Below are 14,578 nucleotides of genomic sequence, written 5' to 3' on the forward strand. Positions count from 1 at the left end.
AGCAGCGACCAGTTCCTAATCGTGAGCCGAAGCGATGATCATCTGCTGCTTCTCAACCGCAGCGCTGATCTGCTTTGCTTAGCTACCTTAGCTCCCTTTCGACTCGTACTTCAGCAAGTTCTACGCACACTCTAGACTGAATGATTTTATTTCAGGTCGTTTATTCCCGCCAGCTCTGGATGTTCCACGCGAATTCGACGTGCCTGGCCGCCATTATGGTCACATACGGCGCCACAGATCTGCAAGCTACTGCATGGCTTTACTGTCAATCCTTCGCCAAAAAGTCGCAGACTCTGACACCCTGCGTCCACTGCCGAACCTACGTTTCTTACCCCTAAGGAGTCGGATGCCACATTCTCTGCACCACTCTATGGGGAGCTGATGCTAAACAGACCCAAAATCGCTTGTGCGGTACAAGTACTGTGCGCACGGGCCACTCGCTATCGAGCGCCTTGAGCCTATACGGAATATCCACGACTCTGCCTCGCGATGGCCCGAAGTAATCGTCCTTTATCAGTTGACATTGTTACTGTACCTACTCGTACAGCATACTCTATACGATGGCAAGCCCAAGCGTACTCGGCATCGCGCAAGCCCGACACAGGCTTCGCTGGGTTTCACCTGCTCCGCAGTGCCGACCGTTTCTCGCGTGCCCCACGACATGGCGTTGTGCGTTGTACGTGCTGAGGCGAATTGGAAAGCCGTTGCGGCTCAATGGTCTGGTCGGGTGTCAGGTGTTATGGCTTGCGCTTCTTCGTCTGGCTCAAAAGTCCAAGGTACAAGTTAAGTTGTCAAGTCCAGTCATGAGCTAGACGAAACTCGAGCGCACTATCTCCCGCTACCCCAATCGACGCAGGTCCCCAAACCTACCGCTCAGACCATGCAACTAGGCTGGCTGAGCTCTACGATCTAGTCAACTTGGGTTTCCCACTACTCTCCAGATGCGGTGTCCACATCATCTAACTCCCCCCCCCAATTAGTCCATCCTCCAAGAATGTACCTGCATCTTGGTAGTGCCTCCACGTGCGTGAACATGAGAACTAATTTTGTCGACTCTCTTCATGCTTTGACGCTAGGGCTGGCGCCCGAGTGCGTAGAGTACGCGATCCTTTCCTGCATTTTTGGCTTCCATTGCCTCTTAATAGAGCGGCCGTTGCCCGTTGTATACATATAGTAGCCTGCACGCATCTACCCCCGTGTGCTTTTCTTTTATATTCCTTGTATCGCTGTCGATAGCTCCCTACCTTCGTTCATAGGGTGTCGACCCTCAAGGTACCTGACGCACATTCTTCACTTTTCATCTCGTATTCTCGTATTTCTATCTAATATTATTGTCCTTCACTGCGACCAACATGCAGTCTTCACTCTGGAAGACGTTGATCTGCCTCACTAGCTTGCTAGTAGAGCTCACAATCGCACAGCAGTATGCTGGAGATGTCATTCCCAATTCCTTACCCGCAGTTCCTGGTTCCGAGATCGCCTACTTCAAGATCAAAGAACCTACGGGAAAGACCCCAAAGGCTTACAACCTCACCTTGACCAACTACCAATCTCTCCAGGCCAATGGCAAACAGCTCGATCCTCTCCAGATCCAGCGTGCGGTCATCATTGTTCATGGCCTGCAAAGAGATCCCGGTCTCTACATATCTAACGTTATGACTGCCATTTCGCAGGAGACCGATCCTAACATCAACCGGAGCACCGTTGCCATGATGGCACCTTATTTTCCCAATGGAGACGATAAGAACTCCGGCTATCCCTACAACGAGACGAATCCTGCAGTGCCCGGCAAGACTTACTCTGGCTCTGCCCGCTCGTACACGGGTGCCTTGGTCTGGCAAGCGTCGCAGTGGTCTGGTGGCGGTGTTAACCAGTACCCTGCAGCCTACACAACGGTTTCCAGCTACTACGTGCTTGACACCTTGATCCAATGGTATGCCAACAAGGCAGTTTTCCCCAATGTTAAGCAGATCGTCATTGCTGGACATTCTCTGGGAGGGCAGACAGTGCAGCGCTATGCCATTGCTGGCAAGCTTGCCTCTGAACTCGGAGTCACTGTTCCTGTGACCTACTGGATTGCGAATCCCAACAGTTACGCTTGGCTGGACGAAACAAGACCATTGTCCACCGCCGGCTGCCCGACTTACAACGACTGGCGCGAAGGTCTTAACAACTACACTGGTTATATTTCTCCAGCCGTATACCAGAACACGCTCATGACATCTGGTAATGCTGCTGTTCAAGCCAATTACAATGCCAAGAACAAAGCGTACGCTCGTGGTTTGCTTGACACCGGAGACGATTCCAGTGGTTGCCAGCCCGCCACTACCGGTGCTAATCGCAACGAGCGTTTCTTCGCCTTCATCAACAAATTCCCTCCCGTCTGCCAAGCGCCTAACTCGACCTCGGGACACTGCGACACTGTTGATTTCATGCAGATCGGTCACGATGCAGGCTCTATGATGGCTTCTCCCGCCGGCAGAGCTCGTCTCTTCGAGGACAACTTCTACGGCGACGGCGCGAGAACCTATGACTCGGGCTACCCACGCGTTCAGCAGGGCGACGATCCTTACCCGAACCCCTACCTGGCCACAAACAACACCAGTGTGCAAACATACGCTGGAAACATGACCCTGCAAGGCTGTTTCACTGACTCTACCAACACCCGCTCCCTGGCATTCCAGTCTTACGATTCGAACACAAACACCATCGAGAAATGCACACAGGCTTGTGTCGACGCTGGCTACACGATTGCTGGTGTCGAGTACGGAAGTCAATGTTACTGCGGCAACGTTCTCAGTGGTACTGCTGATAAGGTCGTTGCTGTTGGCTGTTCAATGACATGCCCCGGCAATTCGAGCGAGACCTGCGGTGACCTTGCGAGGCTCAACGTCTACTCCAATGGCGCTCCTATCATTCTGGCACCTCCAAGCCAACCCAAGACTGTGGGAGCTTACACCTCTTTCAGTTGTAACAGTGAGGCTACCGGCGCACGTGCACTTTCGTCCAAGGCCTACTCTGATGCTACAAACATGACTCTGGAGTCGTGCGCATCTTTCTGCTCGGGCTACAACTACTTTGGTATCGAGTACGCTCGGGAGTGCTACTGTGGCAACTGTTTCAACGCTGGCAGCGGTGCACTCGGCACCTCTTCCTGCTCAATGACATGTACCGGTAATGCCAGTGAGTACTGTGGTGGAAACAACGCTTTGAGCGTTTATCAAGTTTCAACAAACACCAACACTACTGCAAACAACTGCACGGGAGGAACTGGTGGTGCCACATCTACAGCACCGGCATCGTCAATCCCGACTGCTAGCTTGTGCCCTGCCACCAATGGTCAAACCCTCTCGGACTCGTCCAACAGCACTTACCAGATCACCTGTTCGTCTGACAGCTCGCTCGGCTCTTATGCAAGCTTCGCTGCCTCGACCTCCTATCTGGACTGTATGGATGCTTGTGATGCTCGCTCATCGACTGGGTGCCAGGGTTTCACATACGTTGGTGCTACCAACGGTGCCGGATCTGGAACTTGCTACTTCAAGACAGCTTTGGGCTCCCTTACCGCTGCCGGCAGCAACTTGATTACTGGCCAGAAGATGTCGAGTGGAACTGGCTCGAGCAGCTCTGTCTCTAGCTCCGGTACAGCGACTGGCACTTCATCCGCAGCTGCAACCGCCACCGCTGTTCAGTGTCCTACTTCAGATTCTACCACCTTCACCGCGTCCAACGGCGCTCAGTTCTTGATCGAGTGCGGTATCGACCACAGTGGTGGTGATATGTCGAATGTAGTTGTCAGCGACTTTGCATCTTGTATCAACGCGTGCGCGACCACCACTGGCTGTGTTGATGTATCCCTGAGTGGCCAGGTCTGCTACTTGAAGAGTACTCTTGGTGGTGCAGTCAACAGCGCCTCAATCTGGGGAGCTAAGCTCGTCAGCTCTGCTTCGTCAAGCACCAGCAGTTCCGTTTCGAGCAGCTCCATGTCGAGCAGCTCTGTGACTAGCTCTACAGGCTCAGCCACAGCCTCGTCCACTAGTGCCGCTTTCCCCGGGGCTTCCTCCACTACTTGCCCTGGATTGGACAAGTCGTCGATGGTGGACAGCAATGGTGCGGTCTATAACGTGTACTGCAGCGCCGACCTTGACACTGCTACCTTGTCGGTCATGTACTCTTCTACTGGTATCAGTGCCTGCATGACTGAATGTGATAGCACTACTGGGTGTAGCGCCATCACTTATGCCGCAAGCGATAGTACCTTGGGCAGTGGTTACTGTTACCTCAGAACTACAGGCCCTACTATGGGAGCCGGCTCTACCACTCTTGTTGCTGTACAGGTTGCAGGCCCAGGATCAGCCACCCCGCCAAGCACATCCTCTTCGTCCTCATCTAGTGTGGCTTCATCGACCTCCTCGACTTCCCCGGCTACAACAAGCTCTGCTAGCTCGACCTCCGCATCATCCACCAGTACCAATACCGCTTTCCCAGGGGCTTCCTCTACCACTTGCCCAGGACTAGACAAAGCATCAATGGTCGACAGCAAGGGCGCAATTTACAATGTGTACTGTACCTCTGACACTAACACCGCAACTCTATCGGTTATGTACTCGTCCACTGGTATGGATGGATGTATGACTGGTTGTGATGCTGCGACAGGATGCAACGCCTTTACGTTTGCAGCGAGTGACACTACCCTGACCAGTGGATACTGTTACCTACGTACCGCAGGTCCTATCTTGGGCGGCAGTTCGACCACTGTTGTTGCTGTCCAGGTCTCAGGTCCAGGATCGGCAACCCCACCAAGCTCTTCCTCGTCCTCTTCCACCTTGGCATCTTCCAGTTCCTCAACTGCAAGCTCTTCATCTTCCTCGATCACATCTAGCACTGTCTCGTCTTCGTCAACTTCAGTTAGCGCATCTGCTTCTTCCACAGTGTCTAGACTTGCCGCTGCTACTGCAACGACCTGCCCAGGCATGGACAAGTCCTCGATGGTCGACAGCCAGGGTGCGGTATACAACGTGTACTGCAGCGCCGATACCAACACCGCGACTATGTCCACTATTGCCACATCTACTGGTATTGACGGATGTATGGTTGGATGTGATACTACCACCGGCTGTAATTCGTTCACTTTTGCAGCAAACGACAACGCTCTGGCAAGTGGGTTCTGTTATCTTCGCACCTCAGGACCCCTCTTGGGCGGGGGTTCGACTCTTGTTGTCGCTGTGCAGGTCTCCGGACCTGGTTCGGCGACTCCACCAAGCACTTCTTCGTCGTCTACCGTCTCGTCATCCGTCACATCTTCATCTAGGGTCGCTTCCTCGACTGCAACCTCTTCATCAAGCACCATTTCGTCATCGACGAGCACGTCTGCCTCGTCGACGGTCTCGAGATTCGCCGCAGCCACTGCAACAACCTGCCCCGGCATGGACAAATCCTCTGTTGTCGATAGCAAGGGTGCCATCTACAATGTCTACTGCAGTTCCGATACTGGTAACCAAGCCACGGTCATGTACTCCTCCACTGGAATGGACGGTTGCATGACTGGCTGTGATTCCACTGCTGGTTGCAATGCTTTCACATTTGCAGCAAACGACAACACTCTGGCCAACGGATACTGCTACCTCAGGACAGCAGGACCCATCTTCGGTGCTGGCTCAACCGTTCTGGTAGCGGTTCAGATCGCCGGCCCGGGATCCGCCACACCGCCTAGCACTTCGTCTTCACGAGCAAGCTCGTCGTCCAGCACTGCTACATCTTCCATTGCTTCTTCGGTGTCTTCCTATTCTTCCTCTATCACGTCTGCAAAGCCATCATCCACTTCAAGCTCCAGCACTGTTGTGTCCAGCACATCTACCACGACTACCTTCCCTGCTACGTCAGCAACCACCTGCCCTGGCATGAACCAGAGCTCGCTTGTCGATGCCAACGGATCAGTCTACAACATCTACTGCAGTGCGGATACCAACACTGGCATTCTGGCCGTCATGACTACCACATCTGGCATTCAAGGATGTATGGCAAACTGCGACAAGACTACTGGCTGCACCGCTTTCACCTATGCTGGAGACTCCAAGATGACTGGTGGATACTGTTACTTGAGGACCGTTGGCGGTCGCTCAAGCAGCACTTCCAACACCCTCGTTGTTGCCCAGCTCGTCTCCAGAGGATCTGGCCCTTCGTTCAGCTCATCCAAGTCTTCCTCGAGCGGATCCGCGACCTCCAGTGTTCCGGCCAGAGCAAACTTTGCAGCCGCGGCATCATCGGACTCATCAAGCAGCTCTAGCTCCTCCTCGAGTAGTGTCATTTCTTCCACTAGCAGCTCGACTGTTTCAAGCGTTACTCCTACTTCAAGCAGCTCCTCCAGCAGCGCTTCTAGCTCTTCTTCTTCGTCCAGCGTTGCAGCATCTAGCTCCACCTCAAGCTCTGTCTCAAGCACTTCCAACTCCGTCTCGAGCAGCTCAATCGCATCGTCTACAAGCTCATCTTCATCCAGTGCACAGACGACCTCTACCGTCAATGCCAACGCAAACTTTGCAGCTCCCGCTTCATCGTCCTCCTTGGCTTCGTCGTCTTCATCTGTCTCTTCGTCGTCCTCGTCGTCCTCGTCGTCTTCTGCGGCATCGCCATCGGTGACTAGCTCCAGCTCTTCGGCATTTTCCACTGCTTCATCGTCTTCGACCTCGACCAGCAGCACTGTCTCCGTCACTCCTACCGCTCCTGCCATTGTTTACAACAATGTCGGCAAAGAGTACGACTACCTCGGTTGCTACAACGACACCAGCTCCGCTCGCGCTCTCAACTCCACCATGCTGTACGGCACAACCCAGAACAACATGACCCTCGAGAAGTGCGCCACATTCTGCGGTCAATACTCATACTTTGGTGTCGAGTACGGTCAAGAGTGCTACTGCGGAAAGACGATCGGCAACGGCTCTTACAACTCGACCCTTACCCAGTGCACAAAGTCTTGCCCTGGTAATTCGACTGAGCTCTGCGGTGGCGGCAACGCTCTGCAAATGTACATGGCTTTCACCACCAGCACGTCCAGCTCTGCCGGTGCAGCACAGGCGACCGGTACTCCTGTCAAGAGAAGGAGAGGACTCCAGGGTCTGAGAGGATTCTACTAGGCTCAACGCTTCTGTTTTATTTTCTGCTCCTCATCCACATGTTCGCTTTCGACCAACACGGCAAAGCTCTACACTTATTTATTTTCTTTTTTCAATGATACCACACGGACATTACGCTTTCTTAGATAGATACAGAATCGTTAGTGTATACAATCTACAGATGCGCTAGATAGGGGCCTTTAACAGAGCTCATAACAATGCAGAATGAAACAATCTTCACCTTTTCATTCTTCTGTGTCCTTGACTACCACTTTCTTCTTCTTGCTTGCAATGCTTGCCTAGCTGTTCCCGAGCATTCGCCTTGCCACTGTCGATCGTCCGATCCGCCAGAGCTAGAAGACTTTAGGAGCATAGAAAATCACTAATCACCTGCATGCCTGCACGAACGCACGTACAGGTACCACCCAAACGTCTACCAAGCGCATTTACCCTACAAAGTAAACAACCACAGACCGCAAAGTCTAAAAGAAAAAATCCAAAGACCAAACAAGCACTCTAGCGCAGACCTCTGATCCCGTACCCTACTGCACGGGAGAACATCTTGTCGCAACAAAAGCTAAAGAGAGTGTTAAGCGGCGGTACACTAAGCTAGACGTACCAACTGACGGACGCGTGCGAACACGCGCAGACGAGGGGCGCTCAGGCGTTCAGATCGTGAGTGTGCTGGGCGGTACGGGTGGGTCTTTGGAGACGGACTTTATCTGTGACTACCTGAGGCGGTACTGGGAAAAGGGGGTGGTGGTGTTTTTGTTTTGTAGTGCGCGGTTGGATCAGGTACAGTGGGACGAGTTGTTATTATCACGCGTAAGTAGGTACCTAGCTGGGGGAGGGGACAATACTGTAGAGCACGCGACGCTGAGAGGTTGCTTCTTCGCTCTTGTTCTGCAACTCCACACTTGTTCGACGGTCGCTTAAGGCAAGGTACTGCAGGTGAAATGATCTCTACTTCAACACTGGCCTGAAGTGCCACAGATGCCGTACGGTCACAGTTACATAAAGCGCGACGGAGAATTAAATCAAGCGTTCGTTCAGTGGGTGGGTACGGGACGCCCCAACCCTACTGTACTGTACTGTGCCTCACTCGGATCATGGTGCCATGGTGCTGGGTACAGCTTTTGACTTTCGAGATGCATTGCCCTTAGCTTAGCCGCGTTGTTTATCTCTTCCCGTGGGTTCCCGCCTACGTACGTGGGAGGAAGAAAGAAAGTATGGAAGAAACGTGAGCAATTGCCGGGTGTGTGCAGTCGTGGTCGTCGAGTGGGCGCGTGACGTACCGTATGTAAGTGCGGCTCATTTGATACTTTTTGTCTCTGCTTTGTGGATTTGTTGGTGCGGCTTGACTCGACGTGGGAGAGTCGCTGCCATTTCACAGGATATGTGTGATGCGAAGCGAAGGAGTTGTTCTAGCGAAACAGTGCAGATACGAAGAAAAGATATACTACTCGAGGCCAGGGACGGACAAGCGAAGTGGAGGGCTATTTCTGGCAAGATGGTTGTATTGCTACTGTATAAAATCCATAACTTGACATGCAAAGGCGGCACATGCAGAATATGATACCTGAAGAACGACATATTGTTGCTGCAAGGCTTGAGTAGTGCAGGCTAATGCATCTGGGCAGTAGTGGAAGTACTGCATGATAGATTGGACGGGCTCGTGATGCTAGATTGCTCGCGTGTCATTGTACACAAAGGCAGAATATTCTCCGATGAACTGTGGAATCAAACCTCAAAGCATAATACGAGTCGACAACCACATTATGCATCTCTCACGTGTGCTGTCGCATGGCAGTGGAGTGGATAATGCTCGCCGACTGCGAGACAAGAGCAGAATTGTAGTTTACTGAAGCAAAGGCTGGAGTGAGACGCCGTATTCTTACATACGAACGCATCACGAGTCGATCGTATCCGTGAAACGCCTCTCGCCGCGGACTTGCCGACACGTGCTCGAAAGCAAAACTGCATCGAAGAGCAATCTTCTTCGTTTCGTGTCTCAAGTGAGTGCATGAGTTCGATGGATAGCTATAGCTTGTGAGACAAGATCAGAAATATCAGCGATTGGAGAGTGACGATTGTGAGCAAGAAAGATGACGCTCGGAGGTTCAGTGCTATCCTATTCCTGTGGCACGATCACTGGCAATAGACCTTGATGTAGCCGGCTTAGTCTTCTTGAATCCGAGGACTTGTTCGCAGATCAAGCCAAACGAAGCGTCTGCTCAGGCTATTACTTCCATGTGAGAGGAAAGATGAATTCATCACCACTTAACTGCCAAGAAATGATATTCTTGGCATCTTGGATGTGAGCGCGTCTGTCTTGATGTTGCACATGCCTCCATCATACTCGGTATTGCTGTTCAGACTGCGACCATAACGTATGCTATACACGCTGTGAATCCGTACAAGTTCAGAGTCCCGCTATCGAGTTTGAATGTCTCGTGATTAAACACTATCTCAGCGCAATCAAAGGCAAGCGGTCGTATGTGTAGAACTTCTCCCGAAGCTATTCTCTACCTGTGCTCGTGCTCGTAGTTTTGACACCACAACCAATGCCACTTCTATCCCAGTATTCAGCACTCTGGTGTGCTTGAGAGTAATCGCAACAGGGGAATGGCGGAAAAGAAAAGGAGAGTGGGCAGGCCTGCGAAGAACCCACCGGAAACAAAAAAAGCAAAGACATCGCGACAAGCCACACCAGCAAAGGCACCAACACCCAAAGAGCCAACTCCTGTCCCAGAGGTTGTGGAAATAGTAAGAGAGCCTACGCCATTACCAGACAAAGTGTCCGAGACGAAGCCATTGCCAACATTGTCGGAAGCGCAACCTTTGGACCGCCCAGACGAGGAATATCAGTCCATCAATGCAAGTGGAGTCCTTCTTGCCTCTCTCGAGCGCTCACGGCAAAAATGGGTGTCGGGATATTTCTTGGACAAATACTGGACAAAGACATCGACGCGCAAGGATGCACCGCCGCCGCCGCCGAATAATCCTCAGCGGACGTGGATGAAGGATATCGGCACATGTACAATTACGATAGAGCCTCTGATATTGGATGCTACTGTATTTTATGTCAAAGAACCCGGCATGGCTGGGCCAGTGGCTCAGTATCATCCACCGGCGCAGAGACAAGGACATCAGCCTCAGAGCAAAGCTCAGAACAAAGCTCAGCCTGTGTCGCAGCCTCCATCTCAACTCCAACCTCTGCCTCAGACTAAACATCAGCCCCAGCTGCAACCTCAGGCTCAATCCCAGCCTCCAGCGCCGAGTCCATACGGTACGCCTTATCGACAGCAACCGACCGTGCAGCATGGGCACCCGTCGAATCTCTATCAGTCGCGACCTCTTCCTCCAAACATGGCATCGCCAACTACACACACAACAGCGGGAGATGGTCGAGTCCTCCCGCCTGTTGTCTCTAAAAACAATCAACCGCCACATGCTGCCCCTCGTCCGCCACCCCCGGCTCAGCAACATCAGCAGCAGCAGCAGCAGCAGCAGCAGCCTCAGCCTAAAGTCCAACAGCAGTATATGGCGACGCCCGCTCCTCCCCCACCTCCGCCCGCAAAACCATCGCCTGACCCAGTCATCCAGATGCTTGCAACCAGAGCGAGCTCGGATCATGAGCTGAAGAGCCTGATGAAGGTCGTCGCCACAGGAAATGCCAACCAAGAGCAACTGAGGATCTTCCAGCGACATATTGATGAACTGACTGCCATCATCAATCGAAACAAAGCGCAGCAACCTCCGCCACCTCCACTGCCGCCGCAGCAGCAATCACAACACTACCAGCCGCCTTCACGTTGTTCCATGCCAGGGACCCCTACGTATGCAGGAACATATGGGAGCGGTGCGCCGTCCAGGACTTCGACTCCTTTATCTGCTCCACAGCCTCAACTCCTGCCTCGGCCAGGTCCGGTAGCCACACCTCCACCGGTCCAGCATCAGAAACATGCAAACCAATACACTGTGAACCAATCACACAGCAAGCCGCAGACCCATGTCCCTCATCCGCCGCCGCAGAAGCACTATCCACCTGCACAACAGCCCAGTCTTCCGATTGTCCTGGAATTTCAAGGCCCTGGCGCGAGTCCAGATCGATTTAGATTTCCAGAATACAGCATCCTGGAGTTCTTGTCGCCACACATGCTTTTGGTCTCCTTTCTCTACATCAGAAAAAGCAAGCCAGCCTCTCAAAAGCCCATCAAAAAGCCCAAGGAAGGAGAAACGCCAGCGGACAACATCAAGGAAGAAGAGGGAGTCGAGGAAGAGACCAAAGACACATACGAGCCCGTCACTCTCAAGATCACCGTCGACGAAACACAAAAGGGCAGGGATTTACTCGGATTCATCCAGAGGTCTGTGCAGCCTGCTGCAGAGACGAGAACATGGATGATTGAACAGATTGGCAAATGCAAGCGCGCCGAACGACGCTATCTGGCCTTGAGGTTGCCGCACAAGTCGCGAGTCAGGGAAAGCACCGAGGAAGCTAGCAAAGAGGAAACTCCTGTTACAATAGAGCGTGTCAAGAGGGCCGCTCCTCGAAAGAGTATGGATAAGAAGCCAAAGGATAAGGAGGGCACGCCGCAGACTGCTAAAGAAGCAGGGAAGGAGGACGATGCCGAAGCAGGCAAAGCGAAAGGGACAGCGGTTGAGCCCACGAACGAAGCAACAGCGCCGCCAGCGAGCGACGCTGGGGTCGGGCTAGATAAGGAAAAGGAAGCGAGCAGAACAGAGCAGAGCACTTCTGTAGCTCAAGCTGAAGCTGGACAGCCTGATGTGACCATGATCGATGCCGTGCCTGAAGCCGCTGCACCTGTGCCTGCGCCAGAGCCTACATCTGCGCCGCCGGCGTATGGTACAGCACAACCCCAGACGACAAGCGAGGCAGCCACAGACCTTACGGCTATCCCATCAGCGAACAACACTGAGCGACGATCCAGTCGAAGAGTCAGGATCAGTGATGCCCTGCCTGCTACCAATTGATCTGTGTTGCGTCACCAGTCATTCGGGCGAACGACAGCTTATGGTGGTGCTTTGAGACGATGACATTAGATACCCACGAACACTTCTCTTCATAATGAACAACCAGACCGATAGATTGCACCCTGCCATGTCCGTACACCACCCCGATCTGTCTGTAACTTGTCTGCCGTCCGTCTCAGCTTATGATGAGTACAAGTAGAGATGAACAGCACATACTTTCAGAACCAACGTTAGTAAATCCGCCAGAGCACAAAACAAAATGGTAAGATTCGGTTGGCGACAGGAGTGTCCTGCCAGCAAGCCTGACAAGAACGACGAACCAACAGGAACATGGGACAAAAAGGAAAATTCACCAAGGTCTCACCCGCAATCGAACCGGGATCACGAGAATCAGAATCTCGTGTGCTAACCATTACACCATGAAACCACCTTTTCTGGGTTTTCTGATTGCATCGAACTCCGCTGGCGAGCGGGAGGGTTTGGTTGGTTTATCGATGTTGTAATTCTCGATTTTTGTTCTATCTGTCTACGCGTGATGAGACTGAACCAGCCATCCCGTCCTCGAGTCTTTAGAAGACTGTACTCCCACCTGTAATATTCCCATATCAATTAGCAAATCATCTAGAACAGCTGCATGAAAGAGAAACAAGACTTACCGTCGACCAGGTAATCAGCCCCAGTAATATAACTCCCGGCCCTCGAACAAAGCAAGACGACAACCCCATCCAATTCCCCCACAGCCCCCATTCTCCCCATAGGATTATGTCGCGCCCAAACCCCTCTCGCCTCTTCCAACCCCTCACCCTCATTCAGAATCGTGTCCATGTACCCGGGACTCAGACTGTTGACTCTAATACCATGAACCGCCCACTCCGCAGCCAGACTACTTTTCAACGCGATGATCGCCGCTTTAGACACGTTGTACGCCACTTGCGGTTGAGGGAAATTGACTCTGTGGCCTGAGATCGATGCCGTGAAGACTATTGACCCACCTGGCGGGGTTTGGTTCACCATATGTTTCGCGGCGGCCTGAGCGCACAGGAATGAGCCCGTCGTGTTAACGTCCAGCGTCCTGCGCCATTGCGCGGGTGTCATTTCCAGCGCGTGCACGCAGCCTACTATCCCCGCGAAACAGAGGAGATTGTCGATTGTTTCGAAATGCTTCACGATCGTGCTGAACGCATGATTGACGCCTTCTACGTCTGTCACGTCGACGGGAATGCTTTTGATATCGGCTGATGGGAAGTCCGTCTGTAGGCGTCTGATCGCGGCGTCGCCGCATGTTTCTAGTGTCGAGAGTAGATCAAGGAGAGCTAGCTTTACCGCGCCGTGTTCGAGAACAGCGCGCGCTGCAGATAGAGCTAGGGTGCCTGCGCCTCCGGTTACTGCGTGGTATCAGTGGCGGTCTTTGTTCGTCTCATTTTGGACTTTATCATTGCTGCGACTACTAGCTAAGGTATGGATGTGGGACATGATGATGATGAGTTCTGCATGAATGATCTTTCTACTCCGGATGTCTATCTGGGCGTCTCACTAACGGTAGTCCCCTTGACAGCGAACCGCTCAAGAGCTCTCTCCCTTGGATCTCTACTCAATAGCGGAGGCGGAGGAGCTGTGGCTGATGCAGAGGTTCCATCAGAAAGGTTCATGAACGGAATGGATCTAGCTGATAGTGAAGCTCTGTCCGACATGATGACTACAATTCGCTGCTCTTCAACAAGAATTGGATATAGACTGTGGGGACTCTGGAAACTTGGAGGTCATGACATATATATATACACCCAGGCGGAGGAAGTACAGCCAGCATGTGTAGGTCAATGATCGCCAAACCTTCCCCACATACTGCTTGGTATGTACTATCACGCTGAGCCACACAAAGGACTACAGAGTCCACGCGCAGCAAAATGAAGTTTACTCCAGCACGCAATCAAGCATATTGATTCAGAGTCGACAATGATGGAATGCCATCTACATGAAAAGTAGATACAACTTGCACGTAATGTACCGCTTAACCTATGGATGATCGATCAGAGAGAATCACGACCTCCTCAAACGTAGGGTATAATTTGTTCTTGCAAGATAAGACGAATACGTCAAAAACACCAGCGTCCCGATAGAAGAGATACGGGGGCCGAGAGGACTGACTTGCTGGTCATGTGCTTGTGTGAGGAAGGGGTTGCATGGGTGTATTGTGTGATCGCAAAGTCACAGGGAAGATATTAGCAAAACATCGGGAGTGAGCTAGCTATGCAAGGCGGTGCAATTACAATGCCTTTCGAGTCGACATCCAAATATCTACTGAGCTGATTCGAGCTGAGCAGAGTATGTGCTGATCTTTGTCGACTGTCTCGAAGGCTGCCATCTCAATGTCCTGGGACAGAAAAGTCGAGATTCGCAGGTGTTTCGCTGAGTTTTATCTGGCGTGGACTTGGTTATGTCACGCCGGAGTCACAGGACATATCGCTTGGCTC

At 52.4% G+C, this 14,578-nt stretch overlaps 3 protein-coding genes across 3 annotated transcripts; 2 read left to right on the forward strand and 1 right to left on the reverse strand.

The window, feature by feature from the left end:
* Positions 1-1,352: 1,352 nt before the first annotated feature.
* AAFC00_006419 (uncharacterized protein) lies at positions 1,353-7,130 on the forward strand (the record flags this gene model as incomplete). The annotated part of the gene is made up of 1 exon (XM_069348330.1): positions 1,353-7,130. One exon carries the CDS (start codon positions 1,353-1,355, stop codon positions 7,128-7,130), a length of 5,778 nt encoding a protein of 1,925 aa, XP_069197586.1.
* A 2,604-nt stretch (positions 7,131-9,734) lies between these two features.
* Positions 9,735-12,107, forward strand: AAFC00_006420 (uncharacterized protein; the record flags this gene model as incomplete). Its single annotated transcript, XM_069346373.1, has 1 exon — positions 9,735-12,107. The coding sequence occupies one exon, from the start codon at positions 9,735-9,737 to the stop codon at positions 12,105-12,107; it is 2,373 nt and encodes a 790-aa protein (XP_069197587.1).
* Positions 12,108-12,676: 569 nt separating this feature from the next.
* Positions 12,677-13,798, reverse strand: AAFC00_006421 (uncharacterized protein; the record flags this gene model as incomplete). Its single annotated transcript, XM_069348331.1, has 3 exons — positions 12,677-12,696; positions 12,764-13,492; positions 13,642-13,798. The coding sequence occupies 3 exons, from the start codon at positions 13,796-13,798 to the stop codon at positions 12,677-12,679; spliced, it is 906 nt and encodes a 301-aa protein (XP_069197588.1).
* Positions 13,799-14,578: the final 780 nt, after the last annotated feature.

Source organism: Neodothiora populina, assembly GCF_041146345.1.
Source record: "Neodothiora populina strain CPC 39397 chromosome Unknown canker_contig_7, whole genome shotgun sequence".
NCBI classification, from domain to species: domain Eukaryota; kingdom Fungi; phylum Ascomycota; class Dothideomycetes; order Dothideales; family Dothioraceae; genus Neodothiora; species Neodothiora populina.